The sequence below is a fragment of the Orcinus orca genome, chromosome 11 (assembly GCF_937001465.1).
Source record: "Orcinus orca chromosome 11, mOrcOrc1.1, whole genome shotgun sequence".
Classification (NCBI taxonomy): Eukaryota; Metazoa; Chordata; class Mammalia; order Artiodactyla; family Delphinidae; genus Orcinus; species Orcinus orca.
Window position 1 is genome coordinate 55,603,242 of NC_064569.1, and position 17,020 is coordinate 55,620,261.

The 17,020-nt window shown below is 38.9% G+C and overlaps 1 protein-coding gene across 5 annotated transcripts in view; it reads left to right on the top strand.

Moving 5' to 3' along the window:
* Positions 1-5,381: 5,381 nt before the first annotated feature.
* CPSF6 (cleavage and polyadenylation specific factor 6) overlaps positions 5,382-17,020 on the top strand; it is a 33,913-nt gene continuing 22,274 nt past the window's right edge. For all 5 annotated transcript variants that reach the window (XM_033409569.2, XM_033409568.2, XM_012537453.3 and 2 more), the window contains exons 1-3: positions 5,382-5,535; positions 13,337-13,546; positions 15,201-15,304. In XM_033409569.2, coding sequence (XP_033265460.1) covers positions 5,476-5,535; positions 13,337-13,546; positions 15,201-15,304 — 374 coding nt within the window. In that variant the 5' untranslated portion in view covers positions 5,382-5,475. The remainder of the gene's footprint in view (positions 5,536-13,336; positions 13,547-15,200; positions 15,305-17,020) is intronic.

Here is a 17,020-nt window from a genome sequence, read left to right on the forward strand (position 1 = left end):
TCCCTTCCAATCTCTTTGCTACTCTTCTTAAATATTTTAATTTATATTATTTATACTATTGGAGTGATGTGATTGTGAAAAGGGGGCCATAGCCAAAGCATGTAGGCAGCCTATAGGAGATGGATAAAACAAGAAAAGGGATTCTCCTCTAGAGCCTCCTAGAATCCAGCCCTGTCAACACCTTGACTTTAGCCCAGTGAGATCCATTTTAGACTTCTGATCTCCAAAACTGTAAGATAATAAATTTGTATTGCTTCAAGTCACTCAATTTATGGTAGTCTGTTACAGCAGCAATAGGAAACTAATGCAGGTGAGCTAGAAGGAAACTCCTCTGCAATATTTCATATACTATTGTCAAATTTCTCCCAAGGCACCTTGAACCTTCAATTCTATGTAGATCTGAACAACAGAATTTCAGAACTGAGAGGGACCTTCATGGAGGACTTGAGGAAAAGGACTTGTCTAAGGTTACTTGACTAGTCAATTGTAAAGCCAGGACAAGAACCCAAGTCTCCTGTCTTTCATCTATGTACATTAACAGCTGTCAGATGTCTAACAAAGAGACTGTTATGCAGAAAGTACTCAATAAGCGAAAAAGTTTGTCATTGTTGTCATAATTATTATGCATTTTCCTTTGTAACCCACTATAGTGTTTCATTTTGTGGCCAAATAAGGAAGTACCCTGCAACAACATTTTAAAATCATCAGAAAGTTGGGGAAGTGCGAGGTACAAACTATTGGGTGTAAGATAGGCTCAAGGATGTATTGTACAACACAGGGAATATAGCTAATATTTTGTAATAACCGTAAATGGAAAGTAACCTTTAAAAACTGTATATGGGAATTCCCTGGTGGTCCAGTGTGTAGGACTCATGCTTTCACTGCCAAGGGCATGGGTTCAATCCCTGGTCTGGGAACTAAGATCCCACAAGTTGTGTGGCATGGCCATAAAAACAAAAATTAAAATGAAAAGCTATAAAAATTACTTTTAAAAATAAAATAAAATAATCAAAAAGCTAACCAGGAAGTGAGTAAGGAATTATCTGGCCAAGAAGCAGAAGGGGATAGTGTCTATACATTCAGAGTGCTTTTGTCCTGGGGGGCATTTTTAGATTCAAAAGAGATGGCTGAGAGTTTTAACTCCACTTTTGACATCTAGGGGAACAAAATATGGAGTCTAGGACCTGTCAAAAGTATAATTATGAACCTGTCAAAAGTGGTGATTTTGGTAAACCATATTTTGGGCTGGTCTTCACAAGGACAGTACCCTGAGAGGTAAGGGCAAACCACACTAAAGCAATCTCCCCAAGATTCCCAATCATCTGGGTTTGTTGGTATCACCAGGTGCATGCCAGAAGAAAATGAAAATCCTCTATGGAAAAAAAATCATCATATGTCCACATTATTTCTTCAAGTGATTCAGTTATGATATCCAGAGAGATAAAACCTAAGATCGACAGTTTTGGCAAAAAAAAAAAAAAAAAAAAAAAGATGTCATTAAAATGATCCTAACAGATTTTAAAAAGAATGAAATAGAAATTTTAGAACCTAAAATTTAAAAAAAAAGCTAAAAAACAAAATTAACAGCTCAACAGATGAATCTAACACTATAGGAGAGAGAATTAGTAATCCAGAAAATAAACCAGAAAAAAAACTATTCAAAATGAAGCATGGGGGGCTTCCCTGGTGGCACAGTGTTTAAGAGTCCGCCTGCCGATGCAGGGGACACGGGTTTGTGCCCCGGTCCGGGAAGATCCCACATGCCGCGGAGCAGCTACGCCCGTGAGCCATGGCCGCTGAGCCTGCGCGTCCGGAGCCTGTGCTCCGCAACGGGAGTGGTCACAACAGCGAGAGGCCTGCGTACCGCAAAAAAAAAAAAAAAAAAAAAAAAGAAGCATGGGGGAGATAAAGGCATGGAAAATTAAAAAGAGAAGGTAAGAGAAATAGTGGATAGAAAAGATCTAACAAACATTTCATTGGAATTATAGGAGAGAAGAAAGAGTGGGGCAGAAGCAATATTAGAAGAGATAGTGTCTGAGAATTTTCCAGAACTCATGAAAGGCACCAATCAATATATTCAAGAGGCCCAATGAATTCCAAGCATCATAAATAAAAAGAAATCCACTTCCAATAACTTTAAATCTCATATTTAAAGCATTTGTTATAATAAATCCCACTTATTCATTCATTAAAAAAAGAAAGAAAGAAAGAAATACACTTCCAGACATACACAGTAAAAGAGCAGAAAACCAAAGTGTAAGAGAAAAAAATCTTAAAAGCAGCCGAGGGGGAAATCTCCAATGACCTTCAAAAAAACAGTCATGCTAACAGCTGACTTTTCACAGGTAGCACTAGAAGTCAGAATCTTGGAGTGATTTTTAAGCGTACTGAAAGAACAAAAACTGCTTTTACCCCACTTCTCCTCTGACTCTTGCCTTGCTCTTTCACTTATAGGACTCTCGTGATTCCTTTGGACCCACCAGGAAATCCAGGATAATCTCCCTATCTCAAGATTCCTAACTTAATCATATCTGCAAAGTCTGTTTTAGAATGTAAGGTAACATATTCACAGATTCCAGGGATTGGGATGTAGAACTCTATGATGGGCCATTATTGCACCTACCACATTACCAATCTAAAAAATGCTCTTGCCCTTTATCATGAGTGGCTCTTTTTTTCTATGAAGCCCCATAGGAAAAAGGAAATCAGTGTTTCCAAGAAGCAGAAGCAGATAGGCATTTTTCATACTATGTCATTTAAACCACTATCAACCTTCAACCTTGGTGAGGTAAATATTATTACCCCAATTTTAAAGATTCTGAAATTGAACATGAGAGAGTATAGGTAACTTGAAGGAGGTCATCTAGCTGGTAAAGTGTCTGACTAGAAATTTGTATCCAGATCACCAGACTGGTCTCTAAGACTCCAACCAAGCTTTTCTACCATATTAAGCACAGTTATCGCTTGGCTTATCATTGTATGAATAATTTCTGGGCAGTATGTATCTTATGAAACACACTCTAACTTGGTGGGTTTTAAAAAAGGTGAAAAAGAAATAAAGAATGGGAGAAGGTTTCAAACTGGAGAGACACCTTTGAATAAAGTGTGGTAGTCCCCACTTACCTGAGGGGATATGTTCCAAGACCCCAGTGGATGCCTGAAACTGCAGATAGTACTGACCCCTACGTATACAATGTTTTTTCCTGGACTAATAGGTATTAACACACATATGTGGAATTTAGAGAAATGGTATAGATAAACCTATTTACAAAGCGGAAATAGACACAGACGCAGAGAACAAATGTACGGACACCAAGGGGGGAGGGGTGGTTGGATGGACTGGGAGATTCGGATTGACGTATGTACACTACTATGTGTGAAGTAGATGGCTGGTGAGTGCCTACTGTACAGCACGGGGGAAAAAAAGGTACAATCTGTCTGCAGGACATATATTAAGTTAACCTTAAAAATGCATTCCAATATACTTTAGATGCAGACAAATACTGTTTGATTCCACTTTATGAGGTACCTAGAATAGTCAAATTCATAGAGTCAGAAACTGCATTGGTAGATGCCAGGGGATAGGGGCGTGGGGAGGGGGAATGGGGAGTTAGTGTTTAAAGGGGACAGAGTTTCAGTTTAGGAAGGTGAAAAATTCGGGAGATGGATGATGGTGAGAATTGCACAACAATTTGAGTGCTACTGAACTGTACAGTTAAATATGGTTAAAATGGTATGTTTTATATTATGTGACTTTTACCACAATAAAAAAACATTAAAAAAAAAAGTGCTAGACAAAAAGATGATTCATTTCCAGGGCAGGTTGGAGTGGGATGGCTAAAGATTACTTGACACTACTAAGAACGGTAGCAACTTAAAACTTAGAAATTGTCTATTTCCAGAATTTTCCATTTAATATTTTTGGATTGCAGTTGACCCCAGGTAACTGAAAACCTCTTTAATGGAGGACTGCTATATTGGTGGCAAAAGCTTTCTTTATTAACCACGTGACTCCGGTTAAACCACTTTGGTTCTTTTTTTATTTTATTTATTCATTATTATTATTATTTTGCGGTACGCGGGCCTCTCACTGTTGTGGCCTCTCCCTTTGCGGAGCACAGGCTCTGGACGCGCAGGCTCAGCGGCCATGGCTCACGTGTCTAGTCGCTCCGCGGCATGTGGGACCTTCCCAGACCGGGGCACGAACCCGTGTCCCCTGCATCGGCAGGCGGACTCTCAACCACTGCGCCACCAGGGAAGCCCCGGTTCTTTCTTTAAAAAATAAATTTATTTATTTATTTCTTTTTGGCTGCGTTGGGTCTTCGTTGCTGTGCACGGGTTTTCTCTAGTTGCGAAGAGCAGGTCTACTTTTTGTCGCGGTACTCGGGCTTCTTGCGGTGGCGGAGCACAGACTCTAGGCACACTGGCCTCAGTAGTTGTGGCACACGGGCTCAGTAGTTGCGGCTCACAGGCTCTAGAGCGCAGGCTCAGTAGTTGTGGCGCACGGGCGTAATTGCTCCGCAGCATGTGGGATTTTCCCGGACCAGGGCTCCAACCCAGCTCCCCTGCATTGGCAGGCGGACACCCAACCACCATGCCACTAGGAAAAACCGATTCTTTAGGTCTCTGTTCCCTTTCTCAACTGTAAAAGATGTTTGGATTTAATGACACCTTTTCCAGTTTTCTGACATTCTATGAGTCTAAGAGTGAAGCCCTTGCCTGAAGATACCTCCACCTTATAGGGTGGGTCCGAGGGGGACCGCATTCAAGTTAGAGGCATTTAAACTATCCCAGAGAAAACCAACTGCAGCTCAAAGGAGGAAACAAATGAAGAGAGATGAAAGGTTGGGGGTGGGGGGAGAGGTGGGACGCGGAGGAGAGGAAAGAAGACGATGCCGATGATACAGATGGAAAGATAAACAGCATGCAAATGACACAAGTAGCATGCAAATAACTAAAGATAATCATCAACGGGTAACTAGCGTTTACAAGGCAAACGAAATTCTGCTGGTCTCTGAGGTTGCAGGGGTGAGACATCCTCTCTGGGCGCTCACAGAAAGCGGAGCTACACTTTGTATTTCATCGTGACATAAAACTTCCACCTCTCTAAAAGCCCTGGCTGTGAGAAATGTAAGAAAAACCGAGAAATGAAAATATCACAAAACGCTTGAGTCTACCAGGGACAACGTGAAACCACAGTCTCTGGAAATGACTGGGACCACCCCCGTCCCTCCCCGCCCCGCCCCCCAAGCCTAATCCAGACACACAAAAGAAACCGCTTGTGCCCTCCGAGGTGCAATTTTGATTCTCCGCCTGCGGAACTGGCGGCAGCGGAGCAGACGCACGCCCCCTGCTGCCCCCGCCTCAGCCCTCGGAAGTGACGCAGCGCGCCCCGCCCCCGCCGCTAGATCCGCTGCTGCTGCCGCGGCGGGCGGACCTGCAGGAGGTAGCGGCGGCGGCCGAGGCCGAGGGAAGATGGCGGACGGTGTGGACCACATAGACATTTACGCGGATGTGGGCGAAGAGTTCAACCAGGTACGTGAGGGCCCTGGGCCCACGCCGCCGAAGTAGGCGGTGCTGCGGCCGGGATGCGGACCCGGGGCCCACCGTGGGCCGCGAGCCGCCGCGGCTGCAGCCCGTGCGCCCTTGGCGCCTGTGGGCCGCGCCGCCCGACCCAGGCGCGGCGCCGCTTCACCCCTCGTTCTAGCACGTCGTCTTGCGGGCGGCAGGCGCCGCCACCCGCCGCGGGTCCCCGAGCGCGGACGCGGGCCGCCGTGCAGCCGCCGCCGACCCCTCCCTCTCCGCTGCCTCGCTCCCCATTGTTGGCGGCGGCCGGCGGGCGCTTCCCGCCGTGTTAGGCCTGGGCGGAGGGGCGGCTTGTGCGCGGGGGGAGAACGGGCCGCCCCTGCGCCCCCTCCCCGGCCGCCGGGGCGAGGAGGAAGCCTGGCGGGGCGCGCGCCGGCCGCCGTCTCGCCCCCGGCCCTGCCGCTCGGGCTCCGATTCTTCCGGTCGCTCCATTTTGTCTCTGTCGGCGCACGGTCGCCTCATGGAAGGCCGCATTCACGGCCCTTTGTATCCCGCGCGCTCTGCTTCCTGCGCTCTCCTGCTCGTGTTTGCGACAGGTTTCGGCGTGGCGCCTTCTTCCTCCTCCCCTCACACTCCGGGAAGGCGGCTTCGTGGCGGGCAAGTTTGCAACAAGTCCTTTGACTTTCGGACCCATGGCTCGTGTTTAAAAAGTCGGTTCGCTGCCTCCCTGCCTCGGTGGCCCAGGGCTTGTAGTGCCTTTGAGGCCCAGTCGTTCGTGCTTGGCCTTTGTGATGAAAATACCTGTGAAGATAGGTGGCCCGGGCGAAAAGGAAGACTTGGACGCCCGAGGGCTGGATGGAACAAAAAAAGGCGGTAGCTCACCAAGAGATAAGAGGTGTGATGAAAGAATCTCACCCGAAATTCACGTGGTGTTGGTTTTAAAATAAAGGATTGTAGCTATGACCCGATTTCCGAAAGCAAAATGTTTACTGTCCTCCGAGGGGTTTTGAAAGGCTGGAGAAAGTGAGAATGCAAGGTTTTTCCGGTATCTCACTGGCCACAGTAGCCTAGAAGGACTAGCTGTGGAGCTATGATGTCTGATGTTGGGCATCCTTGCGAAGGGTTGTTACTAGAGTAGTGACGTTTAAGCTGTAAGCCTACTGCTCACACATCTTTACTCCCTTTTATGTAGTAACACATTTAAAAAATTAAATTGTGCGTAATTGCAGTGCACCTAATCGCTTTATCTCTTATATTTTCCAGGTCCATATGAGAAGCTTAGTAAAATTCTGGTTAATGTGTTTTTGTGGGTTTTTCCCCCTCCCATTAAGGATCTTATTTCTGACTAGGGGCTAAAGATTTTATTTTAAATAGGGAAAGCTAGAAATCTTTTCTGGTTTTTTTGAGGGATGATTGTGCCCCTGGTTTAAATATTAGAAAAAAAATGCAATTAGCTTTAAATGTTTCCTACTCAGATAACCCACTGTAATCAAACATTAAGTTTAAAAATTTTTCTTTTTTGTTGTGTTTATATTTTGGATATATGATGCCTGAGTTGTGTCAATGACAGTTTAGAAAATTACGTTGAGTGCTAAACAGAGTCAGATTCTAATCCTTTTTTAAGGTCAGTAGACGAAGACTTCTCAGGAAATTTCTTTTCCTTTTATTTATCAAATAAGTGTAACATTCCATCGAAAAGGGGTCCATATCTGGAAGTAAAGGAAGAGTTAAATGTTCAAGACAGTCTTCATTAGCTTTCTTACAAGAAAATATATGTGCTTTGTTTTTCTACCCACAATAAAGGAAGAATTGGGCTACAATTTTAGAAGTTGAGCTTTCTTCAGAACCTTTTAATTAAATATTTTTTAGGCTTTTGCCTGTTTAATTTGGAATGGGCATTTCTCTAACCTGTATAGCTGGATGTAGTGATACTTGCTTATCCCTGTGCAGCAACTAGTGCTGACTGAGCAGGAGGTAAGAAGAGGTTAAAATTCTGTGACCCTGATGAGGAACTGCTTTAAAGGGTTCTTTTAAAAATGTAACTTTTTGTTGATTTGTACATATAGTATTATATTTCACACATAGTTGCATGATTTTTACTAGAAAGATATTTATACTTTTCAATCGGTTAATGGGATTAAAGAGACTTTGTTTTTGTTATTATTTTGCATATCACTGGCCTTTGTAATCTGCTTGCTGTGGTAATTCCTGTTTAAAATATGGCCACATAAGGATAGTTGGTGGGTTTTAAGGTTCATCCTTCATTTTTAATAATGTTACTATCATTGAAATATTTATCTGAAATTTTATCAGAATTAGAGGCAACTACAAAATTATTATTTTATTTTGCACTCTTACTTTGCACTGACATTACTTCTGCTGGTTGCTGTAGTAAACTATGACTTTTTTTTGGCTGTGTTGGGTCTTCGTTGCTGCACACAGGCTTTCTCTAGTTACGGTGAGCGTGGCTTCTCTTGTTGCGGAGCACAGGCTCTAGAGCGCAGGCTCAGTAGTTGCGGCACTCTAGAGCGCAGGCTCAGTAGTTGTGGCGCACGGGCTTAGCTGCTCCGCGGCATGTGGGATCTTCCTGGACCAGGGCTCGATCCCGTGTCCCCTGCACTGGCAGGCGGATTCTTAACCACTGCGCCACCAGGGAAGTCCCAACTATGACTCTTTATTTTGTTGTAGTTGAGTAAAATGTTTTGCTAAGTATAACGGGTCATGACTTTGGCTTCTAAACTGCTGTAAACATTTGAAAATAATCTTTGTTCTTCAATGTGAGCTGTAGTTTTAATTGCACAGTATGCTTTGAAATTCTTTGTAATACATGTATTTTTCATTTTTTTAATTTTAAATGGTCATACTTTTATGATGCTTTTTTTTCCATGTGTGTTTTGGTATAGAACAGTATAATAAACGTATTTCAAAATATGAGATATTCTGCTGTCTTAGAAGAAACTTTCATTTGGATATGGTGTGAGAAAAAGTTAGTGAAACTATAGAATAGTTCCTTTCTTCACCAGATGAATTAAGAATGGAGAATGAAGAATGAAATTGGAGAAAGGGAGAAGGCACAAGGGACTCAACTATTCCTTATAGCTGCTCTTTTAGTTCTTAAGTTGAAGGTCTTTGCATGTAACCAACCAAATTGAGAACAGTTGCTCCAGTGGAAGAATTTGAACTTCCAAACCTCTACCTTGGATTTGGAGTTGAGAAGAAAGTGGGTGGTTTCAGCCTCTATAGTGTGTATCAATTCAGTTTGAACTGGGATTTGTACTTGAAGGTAGTAGTTACTAGCCTAATATTTAATAATTATAGATTTTTATTTTGACCAAAACTAAATTAAATTTTTTAACTCAATTGTTTAATATATCTTGAGTATTTGTTATATGCCAACAAGGAAGGATACAAAGTTTAGATAGTCTATCCTTAGAGTGCACTGTAGTGGGATTGGGAGACACATACATAAATATAACACTGACAGGTCATGTGTTATAGAAACCGCTCCTTTATGTGTATCTTTATCTGTAGAATTTTTGTTGGCAGAGGAGAGGAAAGTCAGATTCTATGAACTTCAGGAAAGCTTATGCTGGGTGCGTTGAAATAGTGTGTATTTTGCTTGTTTGGGGAGCAAAAGCTCTTAATGTGGCATTTAGTTATTGATGTACCTGGTGGTAGGTCACTGATAGCAGTGCTCACTTAGTAATCTGACCATCCAACTTTAAAATGAAAATGTATATAGGTAGTGGGAAAAAATTCATTTGGAAGCTAGAGACCTAGACATGCTTATAACTCTACTTGCCTTTATATCATGAGTCGTTATAGTTTATATTTAGTTATTGTGTATCTACTATAGCCAATGTCTAGCTAATTTTGGAAAATAAGTTTATTAGGCAAATATCAGTGAAATCTTATTTCTGATAAATTTATGTTGAATAGAGAACCCTCTAAGATAAGGCTTGTAAGGTGGAAACTGAGGTAGGTAGAGATTGATTCAGAAACTTGGATAGAAGAAATGTTTAGGGGAGCTGGAACTCTTCTTACTCAGTTTTATTATTTATGAGTAGTTCATTCAGTTGCCCACTTTGTGGTTTATGTGGCAAATTTTTAGTACCAAGTTGGCTTCCTTACCATTAGTTGAGCTTTTTACAGGGATTACAAACTAATTTTAATATCTACTTGAAACATAGACAAAATCAGAAAGTGAAGTATTTTAAAAAGATAAATATGTATTAGATTGTTTGCTGTTGGATTTTATGTGCTGGTATATTATATTCTCTTCCATGGTATAGAATACATTTTGTAAATGCAAAATAAAACCTTTCCCCCTGCTATATTTCTCTAAATGGAAATGACTATTAAATTTCCTTTTTTTTTACTGCGAAGACTTTGAACAAGTGGCCTTTCCTGTGCCATTAGTGGTAGTATCATAGAATGCAGGAGTGGTATTAATACAATTTTAGGACCACCAAAAGCAGTCTTGGGCCTATCAGGGAGAGTGAAAATATAGTACAACTATACCACAGTCATCCCAATAATGGTATACAGTATATCTGTGACATGAAAATTTTATGGGAGGTGATTAGGGAAAGTATGTCTAAAAAATAATTCTTTGGAGGGAGGGGTTAATGATAATGAAAAAAAGGTTGAGAAACACTGCTTTTAAAAGGAGCTGATTGAATTTTGGTTATTTTACTATCCATCTTAATTTAAGTGTTTTCTCTGACTGGGCAACAGCTACTCATATATCATGAGGAACATAATCTTGAAGTGTACAATCTTGAAAGGATACCTTGCCTTTAAAATGATTATAGTAATTAGAATGTAGGGAATGAAATAACTTAGTGGATTTTTTAACAAACCCTAAGAGCTGTTGCCTACTGGAATTTATATGTAATGTACAGCTCTATTGGTGATTAGCTGCTGTGAAAAGTAGATAGTTACAATTGGGCAGTATTTGGTATCTAAAATAATTAGAGGGGTAATGTTGATTATTTTTTGTTGTTGTTGTTTTTGAATGCCATTAAAATTTGCTAATGGTAATAATCAAAAAGACTACATAGTAGAACTTGACACTGTGGGCTATCTCTCTTTGACAAAGTTTGTCCAATAGACTGTCAGAGCTCACCTTCTTTATTTGTGACCCATGATATACATTTTCCATAATTTCTGAATGTGCATGTTTTCCCCCTTTTTAGAGTGGGAACAGAAAGTAGGATGTGTTCTGTGTGTGTATATATATATTTTTTTTTTCCTTAATCTGGAGGATAGGTGTGATATGCTAAAGCTGAAAAGGAAGATTACTGATACTACAGAAGAGTATGTGTTTTGAGTTGCATTTTAGTAATGGTGGCAAATGTATTCAGATTCATTAATATTTTTTCACCAAGTCCAAATGCATACCATTGGGGCTAGAAGTACAGGCTGTGGCCTTGGAACTGAGCGAAGCTAACTAGTCCACATGGAGATCAAACCCCAGGACCATGGTCTCAATTAGCATCATACTTCAACCAATTGGAAGCAGTCCAGCTACCAGACAAAATGGCTGATCCTAAATATTGGTAGAATCATATCAGTATGGAAAATTGGTTGGTGTCAACATAGGAATTCGTGGATGGACAAAAATAGTAAGTCATGGTGATTCACCAGGTTAGTGTAGCTGCAATTATGCTTGTAAATGATGTCTACTTATGTGAACATTTTCCTAGATTTACAACTAATGAAAAATCATGTTGTGTTAACCTGTTTCATGAAAGTGTAAATCTAAATACTTTTACTTTAGTGCTGCTATTAATAACCCTTGCATTCTCTTTTACTCTCCCTCAGACCATATAGTGTGATTATAGTCTCTGCTGAGGAGGATGGAAACACAACTCCTTTTGAATAATAGTAATAATAATTCTACTTGATGTACAGAACTGGATTGCCAAAGAGTCTAAAGTGCCCACTACCCCTTGCGGGAAGGTTTTTAGTATCTTAAGTGTGTGGAATCACTGCTGCAGCCATGCCACCTGAAGCTTCAGCTACACTGAAACTTCATAACAAAACTCACCCTTCTTTTTTCTAATTTTTGCTATCACTGCGATTTGATCATGTTGCTTGGTTTTTGAAAACTCAGTTCTCAAAGGTTATTTTGGTATTGTACAAACAAAATTGTGGCATTATTCAGTGACTTGTGGTCTTAGTTTCTGCCCATTGCTAATGATGGTTTTGTTCTCTGACTTACCTTGAGATTTTTGTTCCTTGTTAAATGTTACAGACATTCAACCTGGTTAACAATGTTATGTAGAGATTCTGTTACATAATCAGTAAATTGGATAACTTCATTATGCAGAAGGTTACCTGAAATGACTTTACAAATTTCAGGTCCCTTTGGCTATGCGTTGTAAGTGGTATTTCCCCTTCTAGATTTTTTTCTTCTTTTTCTGTTTCTTTTTTAAAAAATCTTTTTCTGGCTCCCTTCTGAATAACAAAACAACAGCCATGTTCCCTTGGGGCCTATAATAAAAATATTCTGTTGATCTGTTCACAGTCATCACAAATATCTTCTCTGTGTCATTCTTTATCCATATAATAGTCCCTAAAACTATTAGCTTTTCCTTATGTGCCATTTGTATTCATCCTTAGTGAATTGTATTAATGGAGATGATATGAGTTATGTCTGAACTCTTTAAGTTTATTGTTTCCTAAGTGTAATTGCCTCTCTTCCCTTATTATCTCAAATATTCTACCTCATAAGAATAAAATAGTTCACATCCATCTAGGTACTTGGCGGTGGAAAGGGAGGAAGATAAAAATAGAACTTTTCCTCTGATACTGGCTAGTCAAGCCTGTGGCCCAGTAACTGTTACCAAAGGCAATTTAAATGGTGTTCAGTGTTCTGCCAGTACCTGCATTTCATTTTTCTTGTGCTTATTTACAGATTGAACCCTATTTTTCCATTTTTCTCCTGTTCACATATTTGCTTTTTTTTCGTTTACCTCTTACTTGCATATCACTTGGGCATGTAAGTGGCATCTACTAGCATTGCTTTAATTCTGCTGCTGACAATGGCAAAGCTTTACTAGATCCTTGTTCGTATCCCTTTTCTCTTGGCTATGTAGATATCTTTTGCCAATTGACTAAGAAGTCAGGTAAGCATTAACTCTTTGTTGACGGAGAATAATGAAACTATTAATAGATACTAATTTGGATAGTTTAACCTGTGTTTTATTTATTGTTTCTCTTTCCCCTGTTCATTTGTTGTGACATACGGAATCATTTACATACCCACATTTCTTTATCCCTTTCCTATGGCTTAGCTCACTATGCTTTTTCTAAAACTAATAGCTTTCAGAGTTGGGAAGCAAGATACTGAATACCAAAGAAAACAATAGTTGTATTTTCCTGTTAAATATTAAAATATTTGTAATGGCTCTGATTTTTGTGATATTTTTGTGTCAAAAAAATGTAAGCCCATCTATTTGTATTCATGTGTTGTTACTTTTAGAGTATTTTATTTCCATGGAAAGTTTTTTATTATTACTTTATTTTGTCTACATGTTATTCTATTCCTAGAGGAATGTTATTTCCTGTATTATAATAAATATCGGTGGGAAAATAGGATTGATTGTATAGAAATTCGCTTTATAGGCACTGTTCAAGAAGAATACGTCTGTGGCATAAAGTGAAAAGATTTGTACTGAGATCTTTGGCTGTTTCTGTCTTCTACCAAATGTTTGAAACAAAATAGTTGAATGAATTTGCATTCAAATCTGTTTAGTAGTAGTCTGACTATTGTATAATCTAGAGCATTATTTCTGTATCTCAGGAAGCTGAATATGGTGGGCATGATCAGATAGATTTGTATGATGATGTCATCTCTCCATCTGCAAATAATGGAGATGCCCCAGAAGATCGGGATTACATGGATACTCTCCCACCAACTGTTGGTGATGATGTGGGTAAAGGAGCAGCACCAAATGTTGTCTATACATATACTGGAAAGAGAATTGCATTATATATTGGAAATCTAACATGGGTAAGTGACTTAACATGAATAAAAGCATAGGTGATTGATTTCAAACTGCTTCAGTAGTTGGTTTTCTCCAGTTTTATAAAATAAGAATTTGAAGTTACTAGATTGGTTCTACATGCTTGCTTATGCAACGAGGAGGGAAATACAAGTACCTTTAAAATACCGTAAATTCCAAATCTTCTAGTTCTGAATTTTGTAGACATTCAACTTGTTTTGGTAGAGATTCCAGTTAAATATAGTTCGATTTTATCTTCAAATCAATTCTTTTTATTTTACTACTCCTACACTTCACCTATCCCAGTTTTACAAAGAAAAATGCTCACATAAAGGTCTCAAACCGAGATTCAGAAGTGCAGGAGAGAAACACAGTACAACTCCTGGTTTTAAGAGTTTTCATTATCTAAATCATACTACAGACGTGTTGAGTTTCATTTTTGCTCATAAATTTGAAATCTGATTTATGGAAATGCTGCTATGTACATTGTATTTTAATTTGGGTTATTTATGAGACAGTAGGATTATTATTGGTTGGGAGTTTCATTAGCTGGATATTCAGTGTTATCTATATTTTATTAGTATTAAATCTTAAATATTTACTAAAATAGTTCTATAGAATTTTTGCATCTCTACTTAGAAACATTAGTTACACATAATTGAAAATTTTTTAGTTGTCTAGAAATCAAAACTTGTTACTGTTCCATTTCCTTAATAGCATTTTATTTTTAAATGTTTACATTTTTAAAAAACTAATTGATCTATCTCCCACTACCCAGTCTGAAGAAAATTTTTTTTAAGTTTTTTGGGTTTTTTTTTTTTTTTTTTGATATGGACCATTTTTAAAGTCTTTATTGAATTTGTTACAGTATTGCTTCTGTTTTATGTTTTGGTTTTTTGGCTCTGAGGCATGTGGGATCTTAGTTCTCCAACCAGGGATTGAACCCACACCGCCTGCATTGGAAGGCAAAGTTTTAACCACTGGACCGCCAGGGAAGCCCCTGAGCAATTTTTAAATATTGGAGACAGTAGCAATGTAGTTATGAAGAGTATGGTTGCTAAGTAAGCCTCTGAATCTTAGTTTTTACATATGTTAGTTTTATAACCTTGGAAAAGCTCTTTAACCTCTCTATAACCTCTCTATCCCATGTGTAAAATGGGAGTGATATAGGACTTTTATGTTTTAAGAATTAGTTGATATAAAGTACATGGTAGGTACTCAATACATGTTAGGTGTTTTGTTTTGTTTTGTTTTGTTTTTTTCCATCTTGCATTGAAACATAAGATGGAGTTTATTTCCCCAAGTAATTTCCTTTAAGGAAAGGAAGTGACAAGTGACATTGGTTTTATTGAAAATTTAAAGTTGTAGCAGTTGAAAGCTGGAAGAGACCAAAAACTCATTAAGAGTTTAAAAAAAAAAAAAATCTATGTTCTCTCTAAGGGTATGTAGCTTCTAATTTCCAAAACTCTTATCAAGGGATAAAATTATATCCTCAGGTGCTTTTGTGCTATTTAAAAATTGAAGGCTGACTGGCAGTAATTGTACTTAATTTGCACTGAGCATTTTCTCTTGTTTATCCTGAGTTTACCCTTAAAAAATAAATGGAAACAATAAAAATCTTGGATATGTTTTGATGGTTAATGAGGGGGAAATATCTTGCAGTGGACAACAGATGAAGACTTAACTGAAGCAGTTCATTCTTTGGGCGTAAATGATATTTTGGAGATAAAATTTTTTGAAAATCGGGCAAATGGCCAGTCAAAGGGGTAAGAATTTTGTTTTAATTCTTTTTTTTCCCTAATGGAAGTTAGTAGCTAGTGATTACAATTTTGGGGGTAACTTTCCTTGAAGTTAATGCTAACTACACATGTGTAGGATGTTTTATTTCTACATTGTCAGGAGGTTCTTGGACAAAGATTCATACTCATTTCATGTATCCTGTGATCTACCTCACTGAAACTAGTGGAGCTGGGAGTGTAGATAGATTAGGTCTCTTTTCCAGTTTTCCTGAATTTTCTCCATCTATGGTTGAAATGATTTTTGAAATGACAATTTGAAGAAGCATTGCTATCCCTGTAATTAAGGGATAGTGGAAGATGGGCAACTGAAGAATAATGTAACATGGATGTTTTGCTTTATTTTTTTAAACTATTAAACTACACAAATGAGGTAGGATCATTACGGGATCATTATAAAATACAGATGTCGAAACGTAAGAAAATAAAAAGCCACAATCTCATCATCCATAGATGATCGCTCTTGACATTTTAGTGAACATACTTTCAGGTTTTTAAATTTTTACTGCAAAAACAATAGGATTACAACTCAGGTTTTATAATGTATTTGATACACGGAGTAAAACAAATATTTAACACTAAACATACATCTTCCCTAATGTATTAAGTTCTTTCCATCATACCTTGTATGCTACTGTAATTTATTTTACCATTCTAATTTTTGGTTATTTGGGTTTCCAGTTTTTGCCTATTATAAATAATGTTGTGGCAGGCTTCATTTTATATAAATCTTTAGGTTCAGATTTTTGACTTTTTAAAAGGTAATTTGCTAGATGCAGAATAATAAAGAAAAAATATGCTTAATGTACTTACTTTATATTGTTTAATATGCCAGTTTTCAGTAACTAGGAATATTTTCAAAATGCGTACAGAGTCTGACTGCTTTTCATGAACTTCACTTCTACTACCTGATCCGAGCCACTGTTCTCTCTTACTTGAACTTCTGTAATAGCCTCCTACGTGGTGTTCCTGCCTTCACTCTGATTCTCTACAGTCTATATACATGACACATAGCAGAAGTTGAAAAAAAGTGACATCAATATTTGCCTGCTCAGAATCTTCTAATGGTTATCTATTTTATTCAGAGTAAAACCCAGAATCTTCACTGTGGCCTACAAGGCACTACGACCAGTTTCCCCACTACCTCTCTGACCTCATCTCCTACTACTCTTTGCCTTCCCTATGCTGCTTCAGCCACATTAGTCTCTGATGTTCCTCAAACACATTGCTACTTAAGACCTTTACACTGTTTCTTCTTTTTGGTTTATTTTTTCCCAAAATGTCAACATTTGGGATCTTTCACTTCATTCAGGATTTTGCTTGAGTTCCCTTCCCTGGCCACCCTATGCAAGACCTTCTGCCCCCATCACTGTTTCCTTTTTTTAGTTTTTCTTATGATGTATTTTACTCGTTTATTGTCTTGTCTCCTACTAGGTTTAGATTGTAACCTCCATAAGAGCTTGGCTCACTGTTGTATCCCTAACCCTAGAATGGTGCCTGGGATATAGGAGGTGGTGCTCAATAAATGTTTGTTAAATTAGTGAATTAATTAAATTATTTCTAAATGTTGTGACCCAAGATAATCTTGAATCAGACAGCAGACTTTTTTGACCAAGGATCTAGTTTTTTTTTTTTTTTTTTGTGGTACGCGGGCCTCTCACTGTGTGGCCTCTCCCGTTGCGGAGC